Source organism: Misgurnus anguillicaudatus, chromosome 15, assembly GCF_027580225.2.
Source record: "Misgurnus anguillicaudatus chromosome 15, ASM2758022v2, whole genome shotgun sequence".
Classification (NCBI taxonomy): Eukaryota; Metazoa; Chordata; class Actinopteri; order Cypriniformes; family Cobitidae; genus Misgurnus; species Misgurnus anguillicaudatus.
In genome coordinates this window covers 2,657,697-2,680,787 of record NC_073351.2, presented here as the reverse complement: position 1 = coordinate 2,680,787, position 23,091 = coordinate 2,657,697, and the positions used below count along the sequence as shown (strand labels likewise).

Genomic DNA, 23,091 nt, shown 5'->3' with positions numbered 1-23,091 from the left:
TTCATGTAAACAAAACATTGTGATTAACCCATAGCTTTGTGATTAAAAGCTTAACAAACGACTGTCAGGTGTTTACAGGTTTTACAGTTTTGTATACCGAACAAGATTACAGAAAAACATGAATGTATTTTACATTTATGCCTTTGGCAGACACGTAAAAAAAAAAAATCGAAGTTTGATTTCAGTAATTGATTTCAATCTTTGTCATGATCTTACTCAGTCAATATTAAAGATATCAAGGTTATATTTTCACAGAATGTTCTTTACATTATATTAGACAACCATAAATCACAAAAAATGACTTTAGCTAGGTTTTCACAGGCAGGGTCACATATCAGATATTTGTCTGCATTATTCTACAATTTTCTATGTACATGTGAATAAACGTTTGTGCATAATGTGAATTTTGTGGATTATGAATGACATGCAATGCAACTGACATAGCAAAAAATATCATCCTAAAGTTTCATTTAAGGCTTTTATTATGTAAACAGTTGCCCATACATGTCTGCCAGTTCAAATTATTCAGAAATGTCCTCTGTATGCTCACAAAAGTCAGTAAAATGTCGCTTCATTACTACAATCCGGTGTTTCAAGGCAAAGAACAATAAGGAGAATCAGCTAAACCAGCAGATCTGGCTCTCGAGATCCACTTTCCTGCTGAGTTTAGCTCCAACCCGGATCATACACAACTGAACAAGATAATCAAGGTCTTCAGAAATACTTGAAAGTTACAAGCAGGTAAGAGTGATCATGGTAAGGGCTAAACTCTGCAAAGTGCATCTCGAGGGCTAGAGCTGAAAGCCTTGGAGCTAAATTGTTGTGAAATTGGAGAAAATATTTAAATAAAGAGTTCATGTACAGCCACAGATCAAAGTTCTTTGGCTGAGATGGTGTCGGGATTATGCCCTGATCAGCAGGCAGACCAGAGTATTTGCCCAGAAGTACAAAAAGCCCAGTTGACTCAGGATACCTTCATATCAATCATCATCCTCTTCATCCGAGTCCATTACTCGCCGCCGGTTAAACTGGGAACAAATCACATTCACTTTAAACTAGTGTCTTTAGAAAAGGACATTTTTAAAGGGGAAAGTTCACCCAAAAATGAAAATTCTGTCATCATTTTCCCATACTCATGTTGTTTAAAATCTTAAAATCTATGAATGTATTTTTTCTGATAAACACAAAAGATGATATTTCGATAAATGATGGTAAGCTGATTGTAAACATTGACTTCCATACCAAGAAAAACAATGGGTCCCATCAACTGTGTGGCTTCCATTATTAATCAAAATATCTTCTTCATTTATCAAAATACTTTCATAATATTTGTTTTCCTAAACATTTTCATTTTTGGGTGAACTGTCCCTTTAAGGTTTACTTTTTACAGTCTTAAGCATCAAAATGTTGAATCGCTTACCTTTACAGTTGTTTTCTTCTCTGTCTGTTGACTGACTTTTTCAAGGATCTCTATCAAACCAGCTTCTGTAATCTTTCCTCCAAGCTGTCCAAAGCGAGCCATCTGTATCAGATAATTTTCCACAGCTTTTGCTTTATCTGGCTTTACAAGAGCTAAATTACTCACTGAAATAAAAAAAAAAGAAGTATTGTTACTTGATAAAGATTAGCCTTTCATCATCCACATGTAAACATTATGAGCTAAAATTATTAAATCTTATTTTTGTTGCAAACTTGATTTTGATCAAAATTCAGATTTTTTGCTCATATGTGACCCAGATCAGTTTTTTCCCCCTTATACACGTAAGCCCCAAAACGTAAGCGGTGTGTTTGACTTGCAGAACGACCCTCGAGCGGCCTGGGAGCAGACTGCCTTGGCTCGTATGTTCTCGTACTGCTCGCTCCCGTGGAACAGAGATAGCAGGCGTGGACTGGCGGGTCTGCCCGGTCATTTACCTATAACAGCGTGTGACATTATTGTTTTATCTTTGCACATGCAATGCAGTTCATGACCAGTTCACACTGGAATCTGCTACTAGCCACATAATGTGAAGAGCCAATAAAAAGTCACATCTGAGTAAAAAAATCTGAATTTAGCATTAAAGTGTGCAGTCTAAACATAATCTATGTTTTGGCAGTTTTTGTGGATGTCATGTGTAGCAGAATATAAGTATGTGTGGTCTATCAAAAGAAGGTCCAGATTCTATTAGAGTAGGGGCGTGTTTGTTTAGGTGATTTCAAATATCATAATAGTTAGGCTAGGGGAATATAACTCTGTGCTAAGTTGGCAGGGAATGCACCGAGATACAGCCAGAACCTCTCTTTATAAGCTCCCACTACTAACTAGCAGATCAATAAAATGCTGAAAAAAGCCAATCCACATGTTTTCTTCTCAAACAGAAGGCTGCATCCTTGGAGGTCGCATTTGTAGGCTGCATAAGTCATAAAACTGTCTTATTTCAGAATATTAGCAATTATAAGGTTGACTATTATAATTGGTTATTAATAAATTGTTGTAATATGCTTATGCCTTGAAAATGTAATGCTCAGTTTACTGAATAAACCAGGCTTGATGACGTATGCAGCCTGCACGTGTGACCTCCAGAGGCTGCAAGCTTCCGCTTGAGAAACAGCCCTAGACTCTCTAAACAGCTATAAATGTGTGGATGCCATTAAAAACATAAATAATATAAGACAGAGAAAGGTTGTCAAAGGTTTGTAAATGAACTTACACCTGGCACGGGCAGACTGATCTAAGACTTGAGCCAGTATAGTGTTTCTCATATCAGTCTCCCTGTGAAAATTCACAATGATAATATTACATGAAATTTAAAAACAGTAAAAACAATAAGTATTATTTAAATTAAAGTAATTTTACAGAAAACAAAACTCTTTAAAAAAAAGCTTGTTATTACAAATTACTACCTTTGTTTGGCCTCTTGCTGTCCTTGCTGGTCACTGGAAGGGTCCTAGATAGATGATTAAGGAGAGTAAATTCAAAATATTTTATATAATTTATTTAATATTATAATTTTGACTCATTCAAATACAAATAAAAGAATTCAGTCATTTTAAATGAAAAACTCTTAACATGAGATCAAGAACAGGTGTAATAAGAGCTATATTTTATATATAAACTGCAGAAACTAAACTAAATAAATGCAGTACTAAATATAATATAGCTCTTATTACATATGTATTATATGTCAGAAATGTTTTCACCAACACCTCTACGCTAAAGTAATCATTTAATGACGAATGGACTCAAAGTTATTAGTTAATTAATATTGTGAACATTCAGGGGGTGTGGCTGAAACTAAATATAACTGATAGCGAGTCTGACTTAAGGTTACTCTATAAATATAGCGTATGCACACCAAAATAACTGCTTATAGGAAAGCTTATGAATTTAGGAGTGTCTCAAAACTATGATATGATATTATCTGCCTACAATATCAGAACTCCATTACCAGATTGCTAAAATCAGTTCTTAGCAAACAAGCCTAACAGAACATAAACGAGATATATAAACTAACGTTACCAGATAATGTTTATGAATATTACGACAGTGCAAATATTCAATAATGAATTAGCGTGAAAATACTTAATTCATATTTCAGGGCCTTAACGTTACATGTGCTCTGGGTGTATTTACAGAAAGCGCTTATCTGGATCACTTTTCTTACCCCATGTTTCTGCTGCAGTTCGGCCATGCGCTGCCGTCTAATGCCCTCCAGTTCTTCATCAGCCATTGCCTTTAAATACACAGCGAGTTCTTCTCAGAAAGAAATAAAATCCGATAAAAGACACAACACTGTCTTCTTCTTTCAATATTTAATGGCGGCTGGCAAAACAAACTTAAATTGTACATTCCCGCCACCTACTGGATTGGAGTGTGGAGCACAACAATACAAAAAAGTAAAGTAAAATCCGTTATTCAAATTTATACTAAAAATATATATTCAGAGACTTTATAGACCTATCAATATCCTAGTAGTTAAATCATTAATTCCCAAAACTATTAAAGAAGTAATTTTTCCCTCACACTTGACTAGACTACATGTTCAAACATTTACCATTCTCATGTTTTCCCTATCCTGAACACACAAAACTTCTGTGTTGATCAGATCTGTTCTGCTCTGAACAGATCTCTAAAAAATTGACCTTACAATTGGTTTTATGATCCAGGGTCACGTTATGCTAATGAGGATGGGGACAGGCGAGTTAATCTACTGCAGAGCAATCGAGCGTCATACTGCTATACTGCTGTCGACACTGTCCTATGATGTGAACGGATAAAATAATGCCAAACATTACAAATAGTAACTTATTTAATTGATTGAAACCAGTATAATACGAGTTCCTCTAAATTATTTATCTGTTTATTTTTTTATTATTGCTACATAATTATTGACATTTTTACTCTTCGGTCAGTTAAAGCACGCCCACCCCACATCCTCCACCTCCACATCATCGCGAGATCTTGTGTTGCTAGGAAACTGGATTGTTGTTGGATTAGCATCGCATGAAGCTATATACTATTTTATTTGACTTAAGCTGAATGTAAAAACAACACATCTACGAACAATGGTGAGCATATGTCCAATAATTACAAAATGACGGCGTTTTATTTTCGTATGTTATTTCTTCAGGCACCAGTTCAGTTGACTCTATGTGCCGCTGTTTCTAGCGCCAAGTTTTCGCTATTGAAGTAGAATAAAAAAATTAGATAACAGTTATCAAACTATTTGCACTGTAAATTAAGTACTAGTAAATAAAAAACAAAGTTATGCTGAGACGTTATATCGAAATGTTAATGTAAAGGGCAGACTGTCAATGTAAAAGGACAAAATAAGTTACCCCCTAAATCGTACCCCACTAATGTTTACACTTAACCCACGTGTTTTGTATTACAGCCGCCGAAAAGAAAAGCGTCCACCAAGTCCTCAAAGGGAAAAACTCCAACAGTAGTGGATGGTGTGTCCACAGAGGAGATGTCCAAAGAGCAGGTCTGTCATTTACTTTACAATACTGTTGGCATCTCTACAGTATAGACGACTACACGATTACATTTATGCATTCCCTACTGAAAAATCCAGCTAAGACCAGCATAAGCTGGTGAGCTGGTTTTAGCTGGTCTCCCAGCTTGGTTTTAGCTGGTATTGCTGGTGTAGCAAGCTGGTCTAGCTGTGTTTTGGTCACTTTTTAAGCTTTTCTAGGCTAGCTGGTCTGGCTGATAGTCCAGCTGAACCACCAGCTTTGCCAGTCTGGGAGGACCAGCTTAGACCAGCTACTGCCACCTTAAAGCTACCAGCTTAAATGCTGGTCTTTGCTGGATTCTTCAGTAGGGTTTAGCAGACGCTTTATTTCAAAGGGACAGTGCTTGCAATGTCAGCATTTCTACATTATGCCTGCTGAAAAAAAACAATAAAACCATTACAGAAAATTCTAATGGTTTCCATTAAAATACCAATAGGAACCATTAGCATTTACCATTAAAACCACTACACTGTAGTGTGTTTTGTGCCATATTCCATTAGAACCAATACATAGAACCAATACATACCATTAGAGACCAACAAAGACCACTACACTGTAGTGTGTTTTGGGCCATATTCCATTAGAACCAATAAAATTCACAATAAAACCAATAGAATTTCTGTGATGGTGTCTATTGTTTTTTTTAGCCGTGATGTGTGTCGAATCCACTGCTCCGTGTGAGTGTGTGTGTGTGTGTGTGTGTGTGTGTTCACTACTCACTGAATGGGCTAAATGCAGAGGTCATGTCACATTCCAAGTATGGGTTACAGTGTTGCCAGATTGGAAATGTCCAAGTATCATACCAGAACCTCAAAATTATGGTATTTGGAAGAAAATTAAGTCAAATGTGCAGAATACAGCTATTTTATCTAGACAAACACTTTTGATAGCCTGTAGATTTTCCCAGTAGATAAATGACCAAGTGTAGCTTAGTCGGAGAGTCAAAACAAATGGAAAAAGAAAAGTCATTCTCAACGATGATTGGCTGAGAAGACATAGCGTAAGAAGAGATGGAGTTGTGGCAAGAAGGGAAGCAGTAACTGCCGAATGAGTGCTGTTTTTATCCTTATCCTATCCCCAAACCTAACCCTAAACCCAATATCTCATGAGATTTAGGCCATAACTGTATCCCTTCTAGCCAAAACCAAGAGATAGAAGACATGCAGAGCTTGCAAAATTGGTAGCCAAACGTCCGGGGCTATTGTAATTCCTTTTGGGCTACCAAAATGTATCTCTGTCCTTGCCCGTCGGGCTATCTTAAGAGAAAAAATATTTTAATGTTTTTATATTCTCTCAGATTTAGTTAGGTAATTATATTGTATGTAATGCGTCGTTGTCTTGTCAGTCATTATTTTCACGTTAAAAGTGAAACTGTCAGGAAATGAAGTGAAAGCATAAATAAACCAATTATTCCTTGAATGTTCTCTGAGTTTTATACCTTAGAGACTAACATTGTTTTAGCATTTCTCTTTTATCTGTCTTCATTTAGTAACATAAATATGTAAGAAGAAAAATATATTTGAGTGATTTCTGATCGATCTTCCATGTCTATAGGAGGAGAATATGATGTTAGAGGCTTTTGATTGGTATAAAAACGAATAGGCGCCTAAACTGCCAGCTTTTTTCAGCTGAGCTTTTGGTTGCTGAGATAACTTTTGCTTTGTTTATCAGTCGTTGAATGATGCACCGGTTGGTTGTTGTGATATTTGCCCCTTCTCCACTGTAATTAGACGGCAGAGTGAGAAGTGACATTGACGAGCCGAGTGTTTCTCCCAAAGTTGACCATTTTTCAACTCATGCCAGCTGCTGACGTTTTTGAAAAGCGCAGCACTTTCATTGGAAACAATAAAAAATGGCAATGGCAATTTTATTTATATAGCACCATTTAAAACAACACAAGTTGACCAATGTGCTTCACAATAAACATCTAATTGGAAAACAGATAGTACATGAGGAGAAAAAAAAACACACCAACCGCTGGCGTAAATGTGCACACCCCCTAAATCACAGTCAAACAATGCATCAATTATTGCCTCAGTACTTTACATCTCCATCATGTGTTTTATAGTTGGAGGAGCACATTGTCCGTCTCCGAGAGGAGCTCGACAGAGAACGAGAGGAACGCAACTACTTTCAGCTGGAGAGAGACAAGATCCACACATTTTGGGAAATCACCAAAAGACATTTGGAAGAGAAGAAAAGTGAGCTGAGGAACAGAGAGCGTGAGATGGAGGTGGCCGAAGAGCAGCACCAAGTGGAAATTAAGGTCTTGTGATGTCAGTTATGTTTCGCTTCAGTAAATTAGTTCATGGGCCCATTTCAGATAAGAGGTTTATTGAAAACACTTGAGAATGTTAACTCGTAACTTGGACTTCATTTACATTAGTGACATCAGAGTACAGAGGAATCAGATATACGTTTTTACTGATTTAAAACCACATTTGGAATTGGCTGAGATAAGTTTTTTTGTTTTTACAAATGAGCAGCAATATCTGATCTGTGTCAGAATAGTAACAGATTTTTTTGTGGCTGTGTTTCTGTTTAGTGTCATCACTTGCTGTTCCCTCACACTGTGCTCTTCAGCAGAACTATAGTATTATGATTTTGTTTAGGCCTACATCTACCTTGTAAATATATTTTTACATCTACCTTGTAAAACAAGTTTTCACAGGTCAATCAATAACAATACAGTTTACACAGTATTTCAAGTGTGAATTATGACATTTGATATGTTTTGAATCTAATCCTCAAGTTGTTGACATTGATTTCAAAGTAAGGGATTCTATAGTTACATAGAATCAAACACTAGTTGATCATTCAATACACTTTATTTTTTCAAAGCATTTTATGTTTTGCTAGTGACAGCATATTTTTGGTAGTGATGATAATGTTTCGGTAATGATGACAATATAAAGTTTGCCACCGCTAAACTGGTAACATATTAAAATATGTGGCACATATATCAGATGCACATCTAACAGTAATATCTGACAAGAACACCTAGCGCTATACTATTTTTTGAGTTTTGAGGAGAGTGCACATAGAAGTGAGAAGTGGTATACACGTAGATTTTTCTACCTAAAACGGTCTTAGAATATTGTCTGTTTTAGAAGCATTTGTTTTTTTCCCTCACAGAATGTTTATTAAAATAGAGAACAGCATTATTTTAGTGTACAAAATAGTCACACTTAACAATTTCAAAACAAAAATGTATTCTATCTATAGTCTAAAGTTACAGGAACACATAAGGACTAAATCAGAGAACACATTTAAACTCCATTCCACTATTTTATGTGGAAAAAAGATTTCACTATTCTGAAACAATACCTGTTTTTTAAACTAAAAAGAGAGAAGAAAAAGAAATGCGGGCAATATTTATGTCAAGTATTTTTCGCAAGAAATGGGTTTTTAAGAGATGTTTTTGTTACACCAAGGTTTCTTGCAGTTTGGGAAGGAGAAATGTTTGTGTTGCCAAGTTGAATGGATGTAATGTGCTTGAAATATAAGCAGCTTTAGCAAGGTTCAGCTGGAGGTAATGTTTCTTCATCCAAGGCTAGATGTCTTCTAAGCAGGGTGTAATATGCACTGCTAGGGTGGGATCATCTGTGTGAAATGTGAAGAAGATTTGGGTGTCATCATAGCAGTGGCAGGAGAAGCCATGTGTCTGTATGATAGGTCTTAAGAATGTTGTGTATATGGAGAAAAGGAGTGGATCCCAGAGGGACCCCAGTGACCAAATGGTGAGCTGCTAAATATATATTTTTGGAAAAAACAAAAATAAATTGAACAACATTGCACAAATTGATCCACACAAGTTAATCCATGCACACTTTGGGGAAGGGGGAATTTGGCATCTTCAATTTACCTAGCTTGCAAGTTTTTGGCCTGTTGGAGGAAACCAGGGTACCCAGAGTAAAGCCACACTAACACAGGGAGAACATGCAAACTGGAAATGGAAGCGAAAAACATGTCCCATAATAGATTCTGGGATCACTACATCAAAATAGACCTTGTAACATTACCGTAACATTTCCAGAACGTTGTAACACTGCCACACAGGATACATGCTTCTAACAAATCAACATGTTTGTACTCAAAGCTGATGTGTTAGAAGCAGGAAAACTGCAGCTCTTGTGGGGTGTTCCCGGTCTGCAGTAGTCAGTACCTATCAAAAGTGTGGCCCAGGAAAGGAAAAGCGGTAAACCAGTGACAGGGTCATGGGCGGCCAGGGCTTAATAATGCACGTGGGGATCGAAGGCTGGCTCGTGTGGTCTGATCCAACAGACAAACTACTGTAGCTGAAATTTGTGAAAAAGTGAATGCTGGTTCTAATAGAAAGGTCTAGTGGAGTCCGTGCTTCAACAGGTCACAGCTGTTTTGGTGACTAAAGGGGGACCAACACAACATTAGGCAGGTGATCATAATGTTATGGCTGATCGTGCATGTTAAAAGGACGTTTTTCCAACCAAGTTCAAGTTTTAACTTCCTTATTATAAAGGGCCCATGGACAAAATGTGAATGTGCAGGTTGATATGATAATAAATATGATCCTGACATGTGTGAGTTTTTGTTTAGGTGTATAAGCAGAAGGTGAAGCACCTACTCTATGAACAACAGAACAGCTTGTCAGAGCTGAAAGCTGAAGGTGTTGTCAGCACTAAACTGCTCCAGAAAGAGCACGCTGACCTCGAAAAACAACTGCACAAGGATCTCTGCAACCTAAAAATGGATTTGAAAAAGCAGGAGATGTCCAGTGAAAATGTGCTCAAGCGCCTTCAGCTGGTGTGTAGATAATATCCTAATAATAAAATTAATAATACCCCTGATTTATATCTCACTCTGTGTCAATAAACACATATGACTCTTCCAACAGAAACATGATGAAGAAATTACTAATCTGAGAAATGATTTTGCCAGACAAGTACGAGGTGAAGTATTCTTTTCAAAGATAGATTCAAAGGTTCTTTCATAGTCATGTGTAAAATACATGTCAGAATATTGAGGTTCTGACTACCAAATGATTTAAGTTTAAATGATCTGAGAGTAATCAATAGGATTTTAGAGAACTTTGTTGTAAATTCAATTTCCGTATTTAAAGAAAAACACATGCTAATGTTTGCATGATTAAGCGTTATCTAAAAGTTTAAAATACACAAACTCTTAATTGTACAGGCCTCACCAACAGACAGACAGGAAGATGCACAGTTAATGTAAGTTAGTTTAGGTCTGTGCAAAGCTTGTCAAGCCAAAATGAACGTGTTTTAAGTGTTTGTCTTATAGGCATGAAGGTTTATGAGAAAGTTAAACTGTTATTACAGAAATTGGATCTAAATATGAGAAAAAAATGCAGAAACTCCGCCAGGAAGAAGAACTGAGACGCAAGACAGAGATTCATGAGATCGAGGAACGAAAGAACAGCCACATCAGCACACTTATGAAGAACCACGAGAAAGCTTTCAGAGAAATCAAAAACTACTTCAACGACATTATGCACAAGGATCTGAATCTCATCAGTTTGCTTAAGGTAATCAAAACACATGTCACACCCCTGGACACTCACTTAAAATTAGGGCTGTCAAAATTAACGACACAATTTTTTATGTGCGATTACCGTTTTTCTCATTTATTAACACTATGCCTCATTTTCTCAAAACAGTAAACACAATATCATAACGCCTCACACAATTCTCCAAACAACATATTTTCAGGTCAAAATGAAGCTCTTCACTCAAAACCATTCACTCTTACTGAAAAACCAACATTTTCCCTCAGACATCACACACAAGCTTACAAAAACACACACACTACAACATAGTATTACACACTGGTGCAATAAATTCAAAACAATATAACTGGTAAGTTACTTGTGATTCTCACCCTCAAAAACCTTTTCACAAGACACAATCAATGTATGCATTAGCACATTTATATTCATTCATGTGCTACACAGCACAACTGTAAAACATTTTTTTTATTAATATTTCGCCTCAACATCCCAACATCCCGTCTTTGTTCTGGGTCAGGCCAGAGAATCTCCTCCACATCACAGTCTATATTGGTCCAAGCCAAACAGCGAGGGTAAAATCCTCTTGCATGGTCCACCCCTGGCATTCATCTACTGATATTTCTATCTGTATGCAAGGCAATTTGATGCATTTATTTATTCCAGTAGCATAGTCCAACAATGTATGCACAGTTTCCTCCCTGAAGGCTCTGAAGATGGAGGCAACAGTGAAGCGACTCAAATTAGGCTTTACTCGTTGCTCAGCCTCCCTCATAGTTGTACCATGGACAAGGACATGGTCAGCTAGAGTGGCTCGAGTTTTATCAATATGACCAGATGGTATAAGCACTGACAAATGTAGGGATTTGTGTGTAGAGTTTTGAAGTAACAGTTAACCAAATTTGACTCATGTGTTAAAGCAGGGGAGTAGTGTTCATAGTTCTAATGCCTCTTCTAGCAGCTACAATTTCAGCCATTTCAGGCGCAAAATCATGTAAGACATGCTTTTTTGGCATTAAATAATGGTGCAAAAAACAGTAATATCACACTCTCCTACCATACTTTTTGCATCTGAAAGGGAAACTCCTAGAAATGAATATGCAATGAGGTCAGTTGCAAAAATATAAAAACATTTGATCACAGTTTTTTTCCAAACACTGTTTAACCAATTTCAAATCAAATTAATCTTAATTACTACCATTACATTTGTAAATAATCAAGTAATATTGTTAATGATGGCTGGAGAAAAAAACACCTTATATTCAGGTGTGTGTAATTATAAGGCACATTATCATTTACAGGTAAAATGGGTCAATAAATGTTTAACACACATTGGAAAATTCATTATTATTATTATGTCCACGAGAAAGACGCCATGCCATAAAATGTGAAAAATTGAGGTGTGACCATTAGACAAGAAATCCTGATGGGGCAGCAGGGTCACAAAAAATTGAATGAAAGGAGAAAATATATACAAAATGATTGTACTGTCTTTTCAGGGGGTGAAAAAAACCCTAGGAGAAAAACCCTCCTAGCTAGTCCAGGGGGAAAAGTCCTAGGAGGAGAAAAACCCCTGAGAGAGATACATATATATTTATATAAACAAATAAAATACTATCGGGGTATGGGAACGGATAAGCAGATTAAACTGGTTCCGCCGGTGGTCGTTGGTCAGACATCGACTGGGCATCACGTTAAAGGACAGTAAGTTGATCAGAGGTGTGATGTCCTTCACAGCAGCAGGAACTGGGTCTGTTTGTCTCATTGTCCTCGGGGTCGAGGACGAGACAGGGAGAGAGATACAGAAATACAGAAGGGGCCGTTCACATGTAAGTGTCATACAGTATTGTGGTTTAAATCAGCTCGGTTCCAGACAGGCTAACTATTGCAGCATAAGTATGCTACCCAGATGACTTAAGTGAATGCTTTGTTCTGGACAAACTAACTATTGCGGGATAAGTAAATTTACTGGACATTTTATGTGAATGCTTTGTTAAAGAAGAATGTCTTAAGTTTAGACTTAAATTGATCAACTGTGTCTGATACTCGAACATTATTTGGTAAGTCATTCCAGAGCTTAGGGGCTAAGTAGGAAAAGGATCTACCACGTTTAGACACTTTTGATACTCTAGGGACAATTAAAGTGCCCATATTATGAAAAACTCACTTTTTCTGGGTTTTGGGGTGTTCTTTTGTGTGCCTGGTGCTTCCATACGCATACAAACTTGAAAAAAGATCCATCCACGCTGTTTTGAGTGAGATACAGGTTTCTGAATGTCCTCTGCCTCAAGTCTAAGATTGCACGGTTTTAAAATCAGCTCCGTTGTGACGTAACTAGTCTTGTCGTCACATTCCGTTTGAATTTTCCCGCCCACCACCCCACTACCCAGGTCTCCACCCACCAGGTAGCTAGAGAGCAGGAGAGAGCAGTCACTTTATGTGCACAATGGCCCTGTCCCAAATGGCACACTCCGGACTTGTGGTCCTCCTCAGAGTCCACACTTTGATGACATCACGTAGTCCAGACTTTAGGGACCCTTGATGTGAGTCCACGTGGGTGCACCGGAGTCGTATTTTGGGACAGACTCGAGAATCACACCGGAAATAGGTAGGAAAGTTGCCCGTCAGTGTGAACTCCTCCCTTCCTTCGTCTGATTGTTCTGATTGCCCTTTCGCAAGGACTTCTGGGTTGGTAAAGTGCGCGAAGCCTGCTGCAGTGCGGGCTTCGCTGAAGGCCGCATCAAGGGGGCAAAGGAGGCGCTGATGAGCACACTTCAAAGCGTAAAAATGACAGATGGGACACCTACGGACTCGTAGACTAAGCGAGAACGCGCAATTTAAGGCCACAAGACCGAAAGTCTACATGAAGTGCGCCATTTGGGACAGGGCCTGTGGGTGTGTGTGTGCCGTTTAAAAGAAAGAGAGAGAGAGAGCAAGAACGCACAGCTGGTTTCGCAGAGTTAAAAAACAACAATGCGCAGCTTGTCTCGGAGTATCGTTTCCATGGGACACAAGTATTGGAATCGTTTTAAATGTCCAGTATCGATATGTATCGAAATATCAATATTTTTGACAACACTAATAATTTTTATAATGCAAATGTATGAAACCCAGGTATAGATGCAGTGATTTTGTTTTTCAACCTTAAAAAATCTTTAACTGAATTATTTTTGCTGACTCTTTTACTAATAATAAACATACATTTACATAAAGCATCCATATCTCTGCATGATTATATTAATTAGAGCAGTGGCACTTAAACTGGGGGCAGCGAGATGGTGCCAGGGGGCCCCAGTTTTATGACATTTTATAAAATAGAATAATTTATTATCAATTTAATTAAACCTCTAATAAACCCACTACTTACCAACAGCACTGCGTTGTATAATTTAATATTTTTGTTGAATTCAAGTTTTAGGTTTAGATTGTTTTATTTCATACATCAGTGGCGCGTGACCTCCAGGGTCCCCGACCTTACCTCCCGAGTCAGAAGGAGAGTATTCAGAAGCGGACCCGGGCGGCCTATGCACCTCCAGGCCCCCCGACCCTCTTGCCCCAGACGACCAAGGTGCGCCCTCCCGGCCGCGGACTGGGCGGGGTCTCCTCTCCTAGGGGACAGTAGTGTGAACAGGTGCCATCGGGTATATAGGGAAGGGCGTCCTCTTGAGCCGCCCCTTCGATCTTGCGCGAGACTAGCCCAGCTCCCCTAGAGTTAAACATTTCATTTTTACTGTTTTGGAATCCATTCAGCTGATCTCTGGGTCTGGGGGTAGCTCTTTTAGCATAGCTTAGCATAATCTATTGAATTTGATTAGACCATTAGTATCGTGCTCAAAAATAACCAAAGAGTTGTGATATTATTCCTATTTAAAACTTGACTCTTTTGTAGTTACATTGTTTACTACGACGACGGAAAATTAAAAGCTGTGATTTTCTAGGCAGATATGGCCACGAACTACAGTATACTCTCATTCTGGCATAATAATTAAGGACTTTGCTGTCGTAACATAGATGCAGGAGGCGCAATGATATTACGCAGCAGTCGAAAATATTCCCCTGCTATTGAAAGTTACCGAGGTGACTTTTGTCAGGCGCTGCGTAATATCATTGCGCATTATAGGCACATATTACTAACACGCTCATTTAATAACAAAAATAATATTGCGCCATTGACTTTAGACTTGGATTTAGTTGGTCAATGGTGCAGTCTATTTTAGTTGCCTCAAAATAGCAACGTGCAACAATGCGCCTGAACACACCTCATTTTCAGACCAGAACACCCATGTGCGCAAAATTGGGCACAAATGCATTTGCTATTTAAACAACGTGGCGCTAAACGTGAAAATGATAATTGCGCTGGGTTATAACTATCAAAAGACACATTGCGCCGCATTGAGCCCGGTGTATGATAGGGCCCATAGTGTTAGATTGCTAGTAGGGATGCACAGATAGCAGTTGGCTGATCTTGTTTTCTGATTTCTTTGTATATGTGACCTCCTGATACAGATTTTTTGAAGATTGACAGCATACAGACACAAAAATCTACTTTTCTTCAATGCAAAATGTTATTTTTATAATCAAAGAAATGATTAAACATTACATTTTACCCCAGACAAAAACAATACAGACAAGCTGCGGCTAATCCTTGCTTACTTTATCTTCTGCATGCAGGAGGAGTTGAAGGAGATGAAAAAGAAGGAGGAGAGGAGAACTAAAGAGATGGGAGAAGTGCTTCAGAAAAATAAAGAGCTGATCGAGGCTCCACAGAGAGCCAAAGAAGAAGTTGCAGAGCTTCAGAAACAGCTTGTCAACTATGAAAAGGACAAGAGTGCTCTGGCTGTAGGTCACATATTTAATAACATTATTATTATTTCACGCTAGTATCTTCAGTTAATAATGTTAAAAAACTTTAATGTAACATACACTTATACAAAAAATAAAGAGGTTCTTTGTCTGAAAGTAAGGTTCTATAGATAACCTTTAACATCCACAGAACATCTCTTACACAAAAAAAAAACAATTGCCTGTGGTAGTAAAGTTGTGTTGAGCTGCGCAGACTGGCATATGACATCATTACAATTAGGGCTGCATGATAAATCGCATGCAGTAGTCATGCGCATCTCGATGATAATGCGAAATTGCCCCGATTGTCAATGAACTACGCCTCTGTCTAGTAAATGTTGCTTTATCTGAAAGCAGGTGATGGTGATGCCCATTGCACACTGCACCCCAGCCCAGTTTCGAGGCATCTGTGGTGATCACTGTACGCCTTGAAACCTGTCCAATAGGCACACCAGCTGTGAGGAATGAAAGGTCTTGCCAGGGGCTAAGAGTGCGTTGGCCCCGCAGTGTTAGAAGAACGATGGTGTGCCATGCAAACCTGGGGACTGGGGCATACAGCCAATGTTGAAGCGGTCTCATGTAAATCAACCCGACGGGAACGACCGCCGCTGAGGATGCCATGTACCTTAGGAGCCTCTGAAAGAGCTTGAGTGTGACCGCTGTGCAATGTCTGAGAGATTTCAGACAAGGAACTTACTTTCTCGGCATCTCTCATCGACGCAAGGTTAAGCCAGAGATGTCCCTCTTGAAACCACCATTGTGGACATCGGGCCATCACCTTCGTCACCCGGAGGGCGAGGTCAGTGGTGGTACGGAGTTCCTGCATCATCTAAGGGTCGGACCTACCTTTGTGCAGATCTTTTAACGCTTTGGCCTGGTGGACATGCAGGATGGCCATGGTGTGCAGGATGGAGTCAGCTTGACCCGCCGACATGTAAGCCCTCTACACAAGTGCTGAGGAATACTCACAGGCTTTGGAAGGGGGTGGACATAACTGCACCACAACGGCATGCTACACTTGGAGTACCTCGACATAGCCCTTAGCTGCTTCACCGTCTAGGGAGATGAGGATGACCGAACCTCTAGCCTTGTGCCAAAAACAGTGCTTTCCAAGACTTTGTGAGTTCCTCGTGCACCTCTGGAAATAATGGCACTGGTGCGGGGTGTGTCTTAGAGTCACGACCGGCACCCAGAAACCACTCATCCAGCCTCGAATGCTTGGGCGAAGGTGGTGCGGTGCACTGCAGCCCAATGTTCTTGGCTGTGCTTGACCGCCCGATGGGAGCTCCATGGACTTATCCTCTGAATCAGACAACAGGAGGTCGCCCTCCAATACTTTAACAGATAACTCATCCTCTGCTCTGCTCTGCTTGGAACAGTGAGTGTGAGACCGCCCGAAGGCAGAAACGCCTCCTCTTGCTTCGAGCTGATGGGAAGACGAGCGTAGGGGGGTCAAACGGGTTGTAGGTATTTAACTGGCAATGAATTGCTCACACTGGCCCCCAAATCACCCGCACTTCTCACCAAACTGAGAGACAGCCGATCCGCCAGCATGGGAAGCAGTTGCGGTGGCTGCCGGCTTCACAAGAGAAGATGACAGCTGTGACCGCAACGTCTTAATAGACTTGCAATGAGAGAATGTCCCCTCCACAAATGCTGCCTCAGCATGCTGTGGTCCTAGACAGCCCAAAAAACAATCATTCCCATCAGCAGAAGAGAAAAACCTGCCACATCCAAGAGTACAGAGGTGAAAAGCCATTCTTAAAAGGATGTTCGCTCAGTAAAGAAATGCGCTCTGTAAAACAAATCTTACTAAACCCAGGGGATGGTGTTCACAAGACAAATCCGCTGCCGCGCCGTCATGCCAACAGTAAAAAAGGAGATCTTTGACTGGATAGAAGTGATCAGACCAGCGAGCTTTGAAGAACAAAAGCGAATGAATGGGGCTTTGCCGTTTTCTTTTATTCAAGCAAGCATGGACGGAGACTGGTATGTAAATACCATTCCCGCAATTTCATTGGCGTTTTATATACATGCCAGACTGGATTGGCTCTCAAGAGCACACCCCACTGTCATCATCGACACAACGTGTAGTTGACGACAGAAAGGAAACTGACAGTTACAATAAAGCTCTGTTAATGGTCAACTAATAGCTAAAGCTAATATTCAAATAAATTACAAGCATATAATAAACATAGTGTTGATTATATTTATAAGATACGTAGTATGTTTATTATATGCATTTTAAATTTGAATTACATTACACAATGTGTTATGTTATGATCTATGTGGCTCTGTCGTTGCCTTTTTTGGTGCGTTCCAAAGTCTACGTCAATGGATATCCCATGTTTACAGAGTAGTGTGTATGAACCCTGTCTATCAGAATGCACATCTACTTTAGAGTTTACTTTTAAACCTCCTTTAACACACCTGCCTGTTATGATCCTAAAGCTTTTGTTTAGCTGGTTATTGTGTGTTTGAGCTGAACTCTGTAGGAGCAGGTTTACAGATCTATCTTCTGTGGTATTACTGTGTGAGGAACCCTTTATAGCATCTTTATTTTTATGCATTTGTTTTGTACGCAGGTGTTTTGTTTTGTAAATAGTCTTAATACCATATACGTAAACCATGTCTTGTTTTTTGTGTTTTGCTGTCAGAGAGCTCGAGCTCGCCTCAAAGTGTCTGACAAAGAACTGAGGGACCTGAAATGGGAACATGAGGTGTTGGAGCAAAGATTTACCACGGTAATGAAAAGAACATTACCATTACTGTATAGACATGCTAACTTATTGATTATTTTGCTCATCACTACTGCCTGATATTTATTGTATTTTTTAAAACATTACTAAAATAGACAACAACATGTTTTCTAATTCTATATTTAGAGCTACAGGGGCCGGTTGCTCCAGCTAGACATAAAAACGCTGGGTGTAAGCAGTACGACTTAATGGCGGGGTGCGTGATTTTTAGAAACGTTTTGGAAAAGGGTGTCGGGCAGAGTACCAAAACACACTTGTAGCCATTTAGCAGTAAGGGGCGTGTCTACTAACCAACATCGTTGCCTGGGAATGCTTATGTGTAGGGCGGGTCTATCAAAAGAAGGTTCAGATTCTATTGGGGTAGGGGCGTGTTTGTTTAGGTGATTTCAAATGTCAACATTGGCTTTCAGAGATCATACACCCCGCCTTTAACTACGTCCGGCTTTGTGATAAATTTGTACACCTGGAACACCATCTAATAGTATGCATCTAACCACATTAATAGTTGAGACACCATTCCCTTGAGATGTGTGCAGACTCATCAAACTTAGACATGAAACAATTAGACACGCCAATGTCTCGTCAATTTAATCATTTCTATTTTGCCATAGAAACAAGTCAACACTTTATACTTACACTTACTTTTGACTAGACGTAAGATTCATTTTCAGACGTACGCTAGAACTAGATGTAAATTCTATGTAGGCTTAAAGCACATTTTACGTACAGACCAGTCTTATGACTGGGTGTGCACCAGAAGGTGCAACCGGCCCCTGGGTTGTTACTGGACTAAGAATTAGTAGAAAAGAATAGGTTCTGTAAGGATGGTTTCATTACATTATTGTACTGTAGTGTTACACATGCATTACAGGGCTCTTTTGGACAACCAAAATTTCTCATCAGAACATGCAACTTGTTGTTGGTTAGATCTGTTGTTAAAGCACAAAATCTATTGGATGTATTACAACATACCAGTTCTGAAGTATTAAATATTTACTTCAATTTCATAAACCTTTAGCTTTAACTGAAATTGATACCTAATTGTACTGATCTATTATGAGGACCCTTTAATTTGCATTCAGGTTCAGCTGGAGCGGGATGAGCTGTACATGAAGTTCACTAAAGCTATTCTGGAAGTTCAGCAGAAGAGTGGTTTCAAAAATCTGCTGCTGGAGCGCAAACTGACTGCACTCAATGACACACTGGAGAAGAAAGAAGCTCAGCTCAGTGAAGTGTTAGCTGCTTCCAACCTGGACCCAACTGCCCTGAGTGTGGTCACACGTAAGCTGGAGGTACATATGTCATGATATATATAGAGCAGTCATAAGCAGTGTGGTTTTTTTAACCATTTACATTGGTTTCTTTATCGTTATGATTGTTTTGTGTGTGTGTTTTAGGAAGTCTTGGACTCCAAAAACCATACTATCAGAGACTTACAATACGAAGTGGCTCGAGTTTGCAAGGTAAAAAGCTATTCCTGCTTGCCTTCTGCCTAAACATCTAGGGCCGGTTGCACCAACTGAACGTAAAAAAGTGGTGTGTATGCCCTACGCCAGGCTTAGCTACGTCCAGCTTTGTGAAAAATATTTACGCCTGTCGCACCATCAGAAACTCTGACCAGTGTAGACAATACATGCCCCCGCGAATGTGTTTAACCGCAGTGATAGTTGAGACCAGAGTAGTATAATGAGAGTTACGACACACTTCGGTCTCGCCACCGTGTGGTCACGTGATTCATGTAAAGTTATACAGTACAATTTGATCTTGATTTGGTTTGAATAGGTAAAGGGATAGCTCACCCAGACATGGATGTTCTGTAATTATTTACCCACCCACCCTTAGGTTGTTCAAAACCTATAAAATGTATTTGCGTTGATGAACACAAAGGAATATATTCGGAAGAATGTCATTAACCAAACAGATCTCATCTCCCGTTTATTGCCATATAAGGGAAAATAAATACTATTAATCATGGATGAGATGTTCTTTTATGTTAATCAGAACAAATAAATGTTTACGGGTTTTAAACAACATGAGGTTAAGTAGATGATGACAGAATTGTAATTTTTGGGTGAACTATCCCTTTATGGTAGAAGAACATCAACAACTATTTTCAGTAAATATTAACATGTAATGTAAATGATGTGAATAAACAAATACAACGTAGAGTATCAAACATACAAAAAGTCTCATTTATGTTTAACAACACTTTTCTAGTTCTGTCTTACTATGGTTGGATGTGTGGCATTAGGATGCACCATTCACTCTGAGAAAGCAATAGAGACAGAGCGCAGCGCGTCACAACCTGAAAACCACGCCCACCGGGGGGACAAGCAATCCAACCGTCTCCATTGACTTTGTATTGCGAGAGGCCGCCTCCTTGTCATTTCTGGCTTATAACAAAAAACTGAATAATGCCTAAAAGCTGCTTCTCAAAAGATGGTTTTCAAATTTGCATAACTGCGCTCTGTCCCTATTCTGATGTATGACTTTCCCAAAGATACTGACGGGAGAAAAAATGGTTGGCCCAAATCACAACATTGTTCACAAAGTAATCAGAAATTCCAACATTTGTAATGAATGGCAAAGTGCAATTAAACACAATGGTTACAGTCCTGAAAGAGAACACAGTATTTTGCTGAAGCTAAAGATGTTCAAGACAGATGTGATGCCTTTCAACATCATCTCAAGTTGCTGGACTACATCAGAGCGAAGACCATCATGATGCTCCCAAATGCCATTGATTTGCTGAAGGATCCGCCAGATACATCAGGCTAAGGTTGAGAAGATTTAGTCACAGACGTATGCTACACCTAGATGGTGCAACAGGTGTAAATTTTACATAGACTAATCTTACGACTGGGTGTATGCCCAGCTGGTACAACTAATCTGTTGATCAGGAAATGAGAGGACTGTGGGCTGTAAAATCAACAACACTGTAAATATGCAAATTGGGCTAAAACTGGAATAAAGACGTGTTTACATGACAGTAAAATAAATTAATTTGTAAATTGAACCGAAACCTAATTTTGAAGTGCATTAAAACGTCATTAAGGTTTTAGCACACTACCATGATTTATTTGTCTATTGTATTGTTTCAAAAAAACATGTGAAATAAATGATATACTAAAATGTTTGTTTTGATGGAAGCATAATTGTCTCTTTCCATGCACAGACTTATAATGACCTGCTGAGGACTTCTGATGCAAAGCTGCGGGCATTTGGACTCCCTGTGGAAGAACTCGGCTTTAAGCCACTTGAAAGTAGCATCTCCCGACAGACTCTGGGGCAGGGCCCTGCGGACCTCTTTTCTGCCTCAAATTAGTCAAGAAGAGGAAAAGAAACATTTATACTTGTTTTAAATTAAATGAAAAGATGACATTTCTTATCATAGTAGAGCAAATATTATTTATAATTTTGCAATTGATTGAGTGAATTTTAAGAAATTACTTTTAAAATTTACTATGAAAACTCTGTGTCTGATTTTTTCCTGGTACACAATTACTGGACACTGCTTTATCTAAATTGGCTTAAATATGGCTTGACAATGTTTATGTCCATATGCTCAGAGCTGTTCCAAATACAATATTCCAAATGAAAGAACAGACCCTCTGCTTTCAAACAAAAAAAAGTGTTTACTCCTACCTTCAGTAGTTCTTTTGTAATCAGCTTTTGAATATGGGTAGGTTTCTGCAAAAACACCACATTTTGAGCAAAAAGCTGAGATAATTCCATTTTTGTGACAGACTTTTCATAGAGATCCCATTCAGAGCGATCTTTAAAACAGACCCGGACATGCAGCAGCTTGCCATAGGGCAATACTTGCGGTTTTAAAGGGACACAAGGCAGCATTTTTATGTTAATAAATCATCTTCGTAAGTCGGTATATGGTTAAATGACTCATTACATGACGAATGAAGACTCTCTCGCCAGCCCCTACCGTCTGTAGGAAGAATACCCCACTTGCAAGTTCGCTGTATCCGACCCGGTGTCCTTCAGTCTCGTATAGTCTCAGATATAGAACGCATTTACTCCCAGACACTAGGGGGAGCTAGTAGAGAAATAATACTCAGACTTGCCTTGTGTGCCTTTAAAAAGTTGCGGAAGGGCGCCACCTAGTGGATAATAGCGGTATTGCGGAAAGACGGAAATACTCGTCATTGGCGGGGAAGCGTTTTCTCTTGATTGACGAGATATCTCGTCAATGGCGGGGAAAGAGTTGTTATTTTTTCACATGGATTTTAGTATACCATGAATAATGACTGAATACATAAGCTTAAAGGAATAGTCTACTCATTTTCAATATTAAACTATGTTATTACCTTAACTGAGAATTGTTGATACATCCCTCTATCATCTGTGTGCGTGCACGTAAGCGCTGGAGCGCGCTGCGACACTTGGATACCATTTAGCTTAGCCCCATTCATTCAATGGTATCAAACAGATATGAAGTTAGAAGTGACCAAACACATCAACGTTTTTCCTATTTAAGACGAGTAGTTATACGAGCAAATTTGGTGGTACAAAATAAAACGTAGCGCTTTTCTAAGCGGATTTAAAAGAGGAACTATATTTTATGGCGTAATAGCACTTATGGGAGTACTTCGACTTGGCACAGTAACACCCTCCCTCTCCCATTATGAGAGAGTACTCCCAAAAGTGCTATTACGCCATACAATATAGTTCCTCTTTTAAATCCGCTTAGAAAAGCGCTACGTTTTATTTTGTACCACCAAACTTGCTTGTATAACTACTCGTCTTAAATAGGAAAAACGTTGATGTGTTTGGTCACTTCTAACTTTATATCTGTTTGATACCATTGAATGAATGGGGCTAAGCTAAATGCTATCGAGGTGTCGCAGCGCGCTCCGGCGCTTGCGTGCACGCGCACAGATGATGGAGGGATGTGTCAACTCTTCTTGGTTGGGGTGGTGACATGGTTTAGTATTGAAAATGAGTAGACTATTCCTTTAAGCAACAAAATATTGT

At 39.1% G+C, this 23,091-nt stretch overlaps 2 protein-coding genes across 3 annotated transcripts; one reads left to right on the top strand and one right to left on the bottom strand.

Annotated features, from left to right (window-relative positions):
• Window positions 1-464: 464 nt before the first annotated feature.
• pdcd5 (programmed cell death 5) lies at window positions 465-5,000 on the bottom strand. Of its 2 annotated transcripts, none has more exons than XM_055173407.2 (6): window positions 4,859-5,000; window positions 3,645-3,713; window positions 2,884-2,927; window positions 2,691-2,752; window positions 1,421-1,584; window positions 465-1,028 (listed from the first exon to the last, which is right to left on the bottom strand). In XM_055173407.2, the coding sequence occupies exons 2-6, from the start codon at window positions 3,708-3,710 to the stop codon at window positions 981-983; spliced, it is 384 nt and encodes a 127-aa protein (XP_055029382.1). In that variant the 5' UTR covers window positions 3,711-3,713; window positions 4,859-5,000; the 3' UTR covers window positions 465-980. The 2 variants fall into 2 exon arrangements, with proteins under 2 accessions (XP_055029382.1, XP_055029379.2); XM_055173404.2 differs by lacking the exon at window positions 4,859-5,000 and adding an exon at window positions 4,035-4,087.
• On the top strand, window positions 4,236-21,573 carry drc4 (dynein regulatory complex subunit 4). The gene is made up of 11 exons (XM_055173403.2): window positions 4,236-4,548; window positions 4,875-4,967; window positions 7,067-7,264; window positions 9,574-9,780; window positions 9,872-9,926; window positions 10,317-10,522; window positions 15,173-15,340; window positions 18,001-18,087; window positions 19,185-19,394; window positions 19,500-19,565; window positions 21,278-21,573. Exons 1-11 carry the CDS (start codon window positions 4,546-4,548, stop codon window positions 21,425-21,427), a joined length of 1,443 nt encoding a protein of 480 aa, XP_055029378.2. The 5' UTR covers window positions 4,236-4,545; the 3' UTR covers window positions 21,428-21,573.
• The last annotated feature ends 1,518 nt before the right edge of the window (window positions 21,574-23,091 follow it).

What these genes read in the sequence shown, in the direction of transcription:
- pdcd5 (XM_055173404.2), bottom strand. An exon ending in CAGCAAGAGGCCAAACAAAG is followed by an intron (nt 2,753 to 2,883) that starts GTAGTAATTTGT and finishes GAATTTTCACAG; the next exon opens with GGAGACTGATATGAGAAACA. An exon ending in TCAGTCTGCCCGTGCCAGGT is followed by an intron (nt 1,585 to 2,690) that starts GTAAGTTCATTT and finishes TTTTTATTTCAG; the next exon opens with TGAGTAATTTAGCTCTTGTA.
- drc4 (XM_055173403.2), top strand. An exon ending in AGGAGATGTCCAAAGAGCAG is followed by an intron (nt 4,968 to 7,066) that starts GTCTGTCATTTA and finishes TGTGTTTTATAG; the next exon opens with TTGGAGGAGCACATTGTCCG. An exon ending in ATCTCATCAGTTTGCTTAAG is followed by an intron (nt 10,523 to 15,172) that starts GTAATCAAAACA and finishes TTCTGCATGCAG; the next exon opens with GAGGAGTTGAAGGAGATGAA.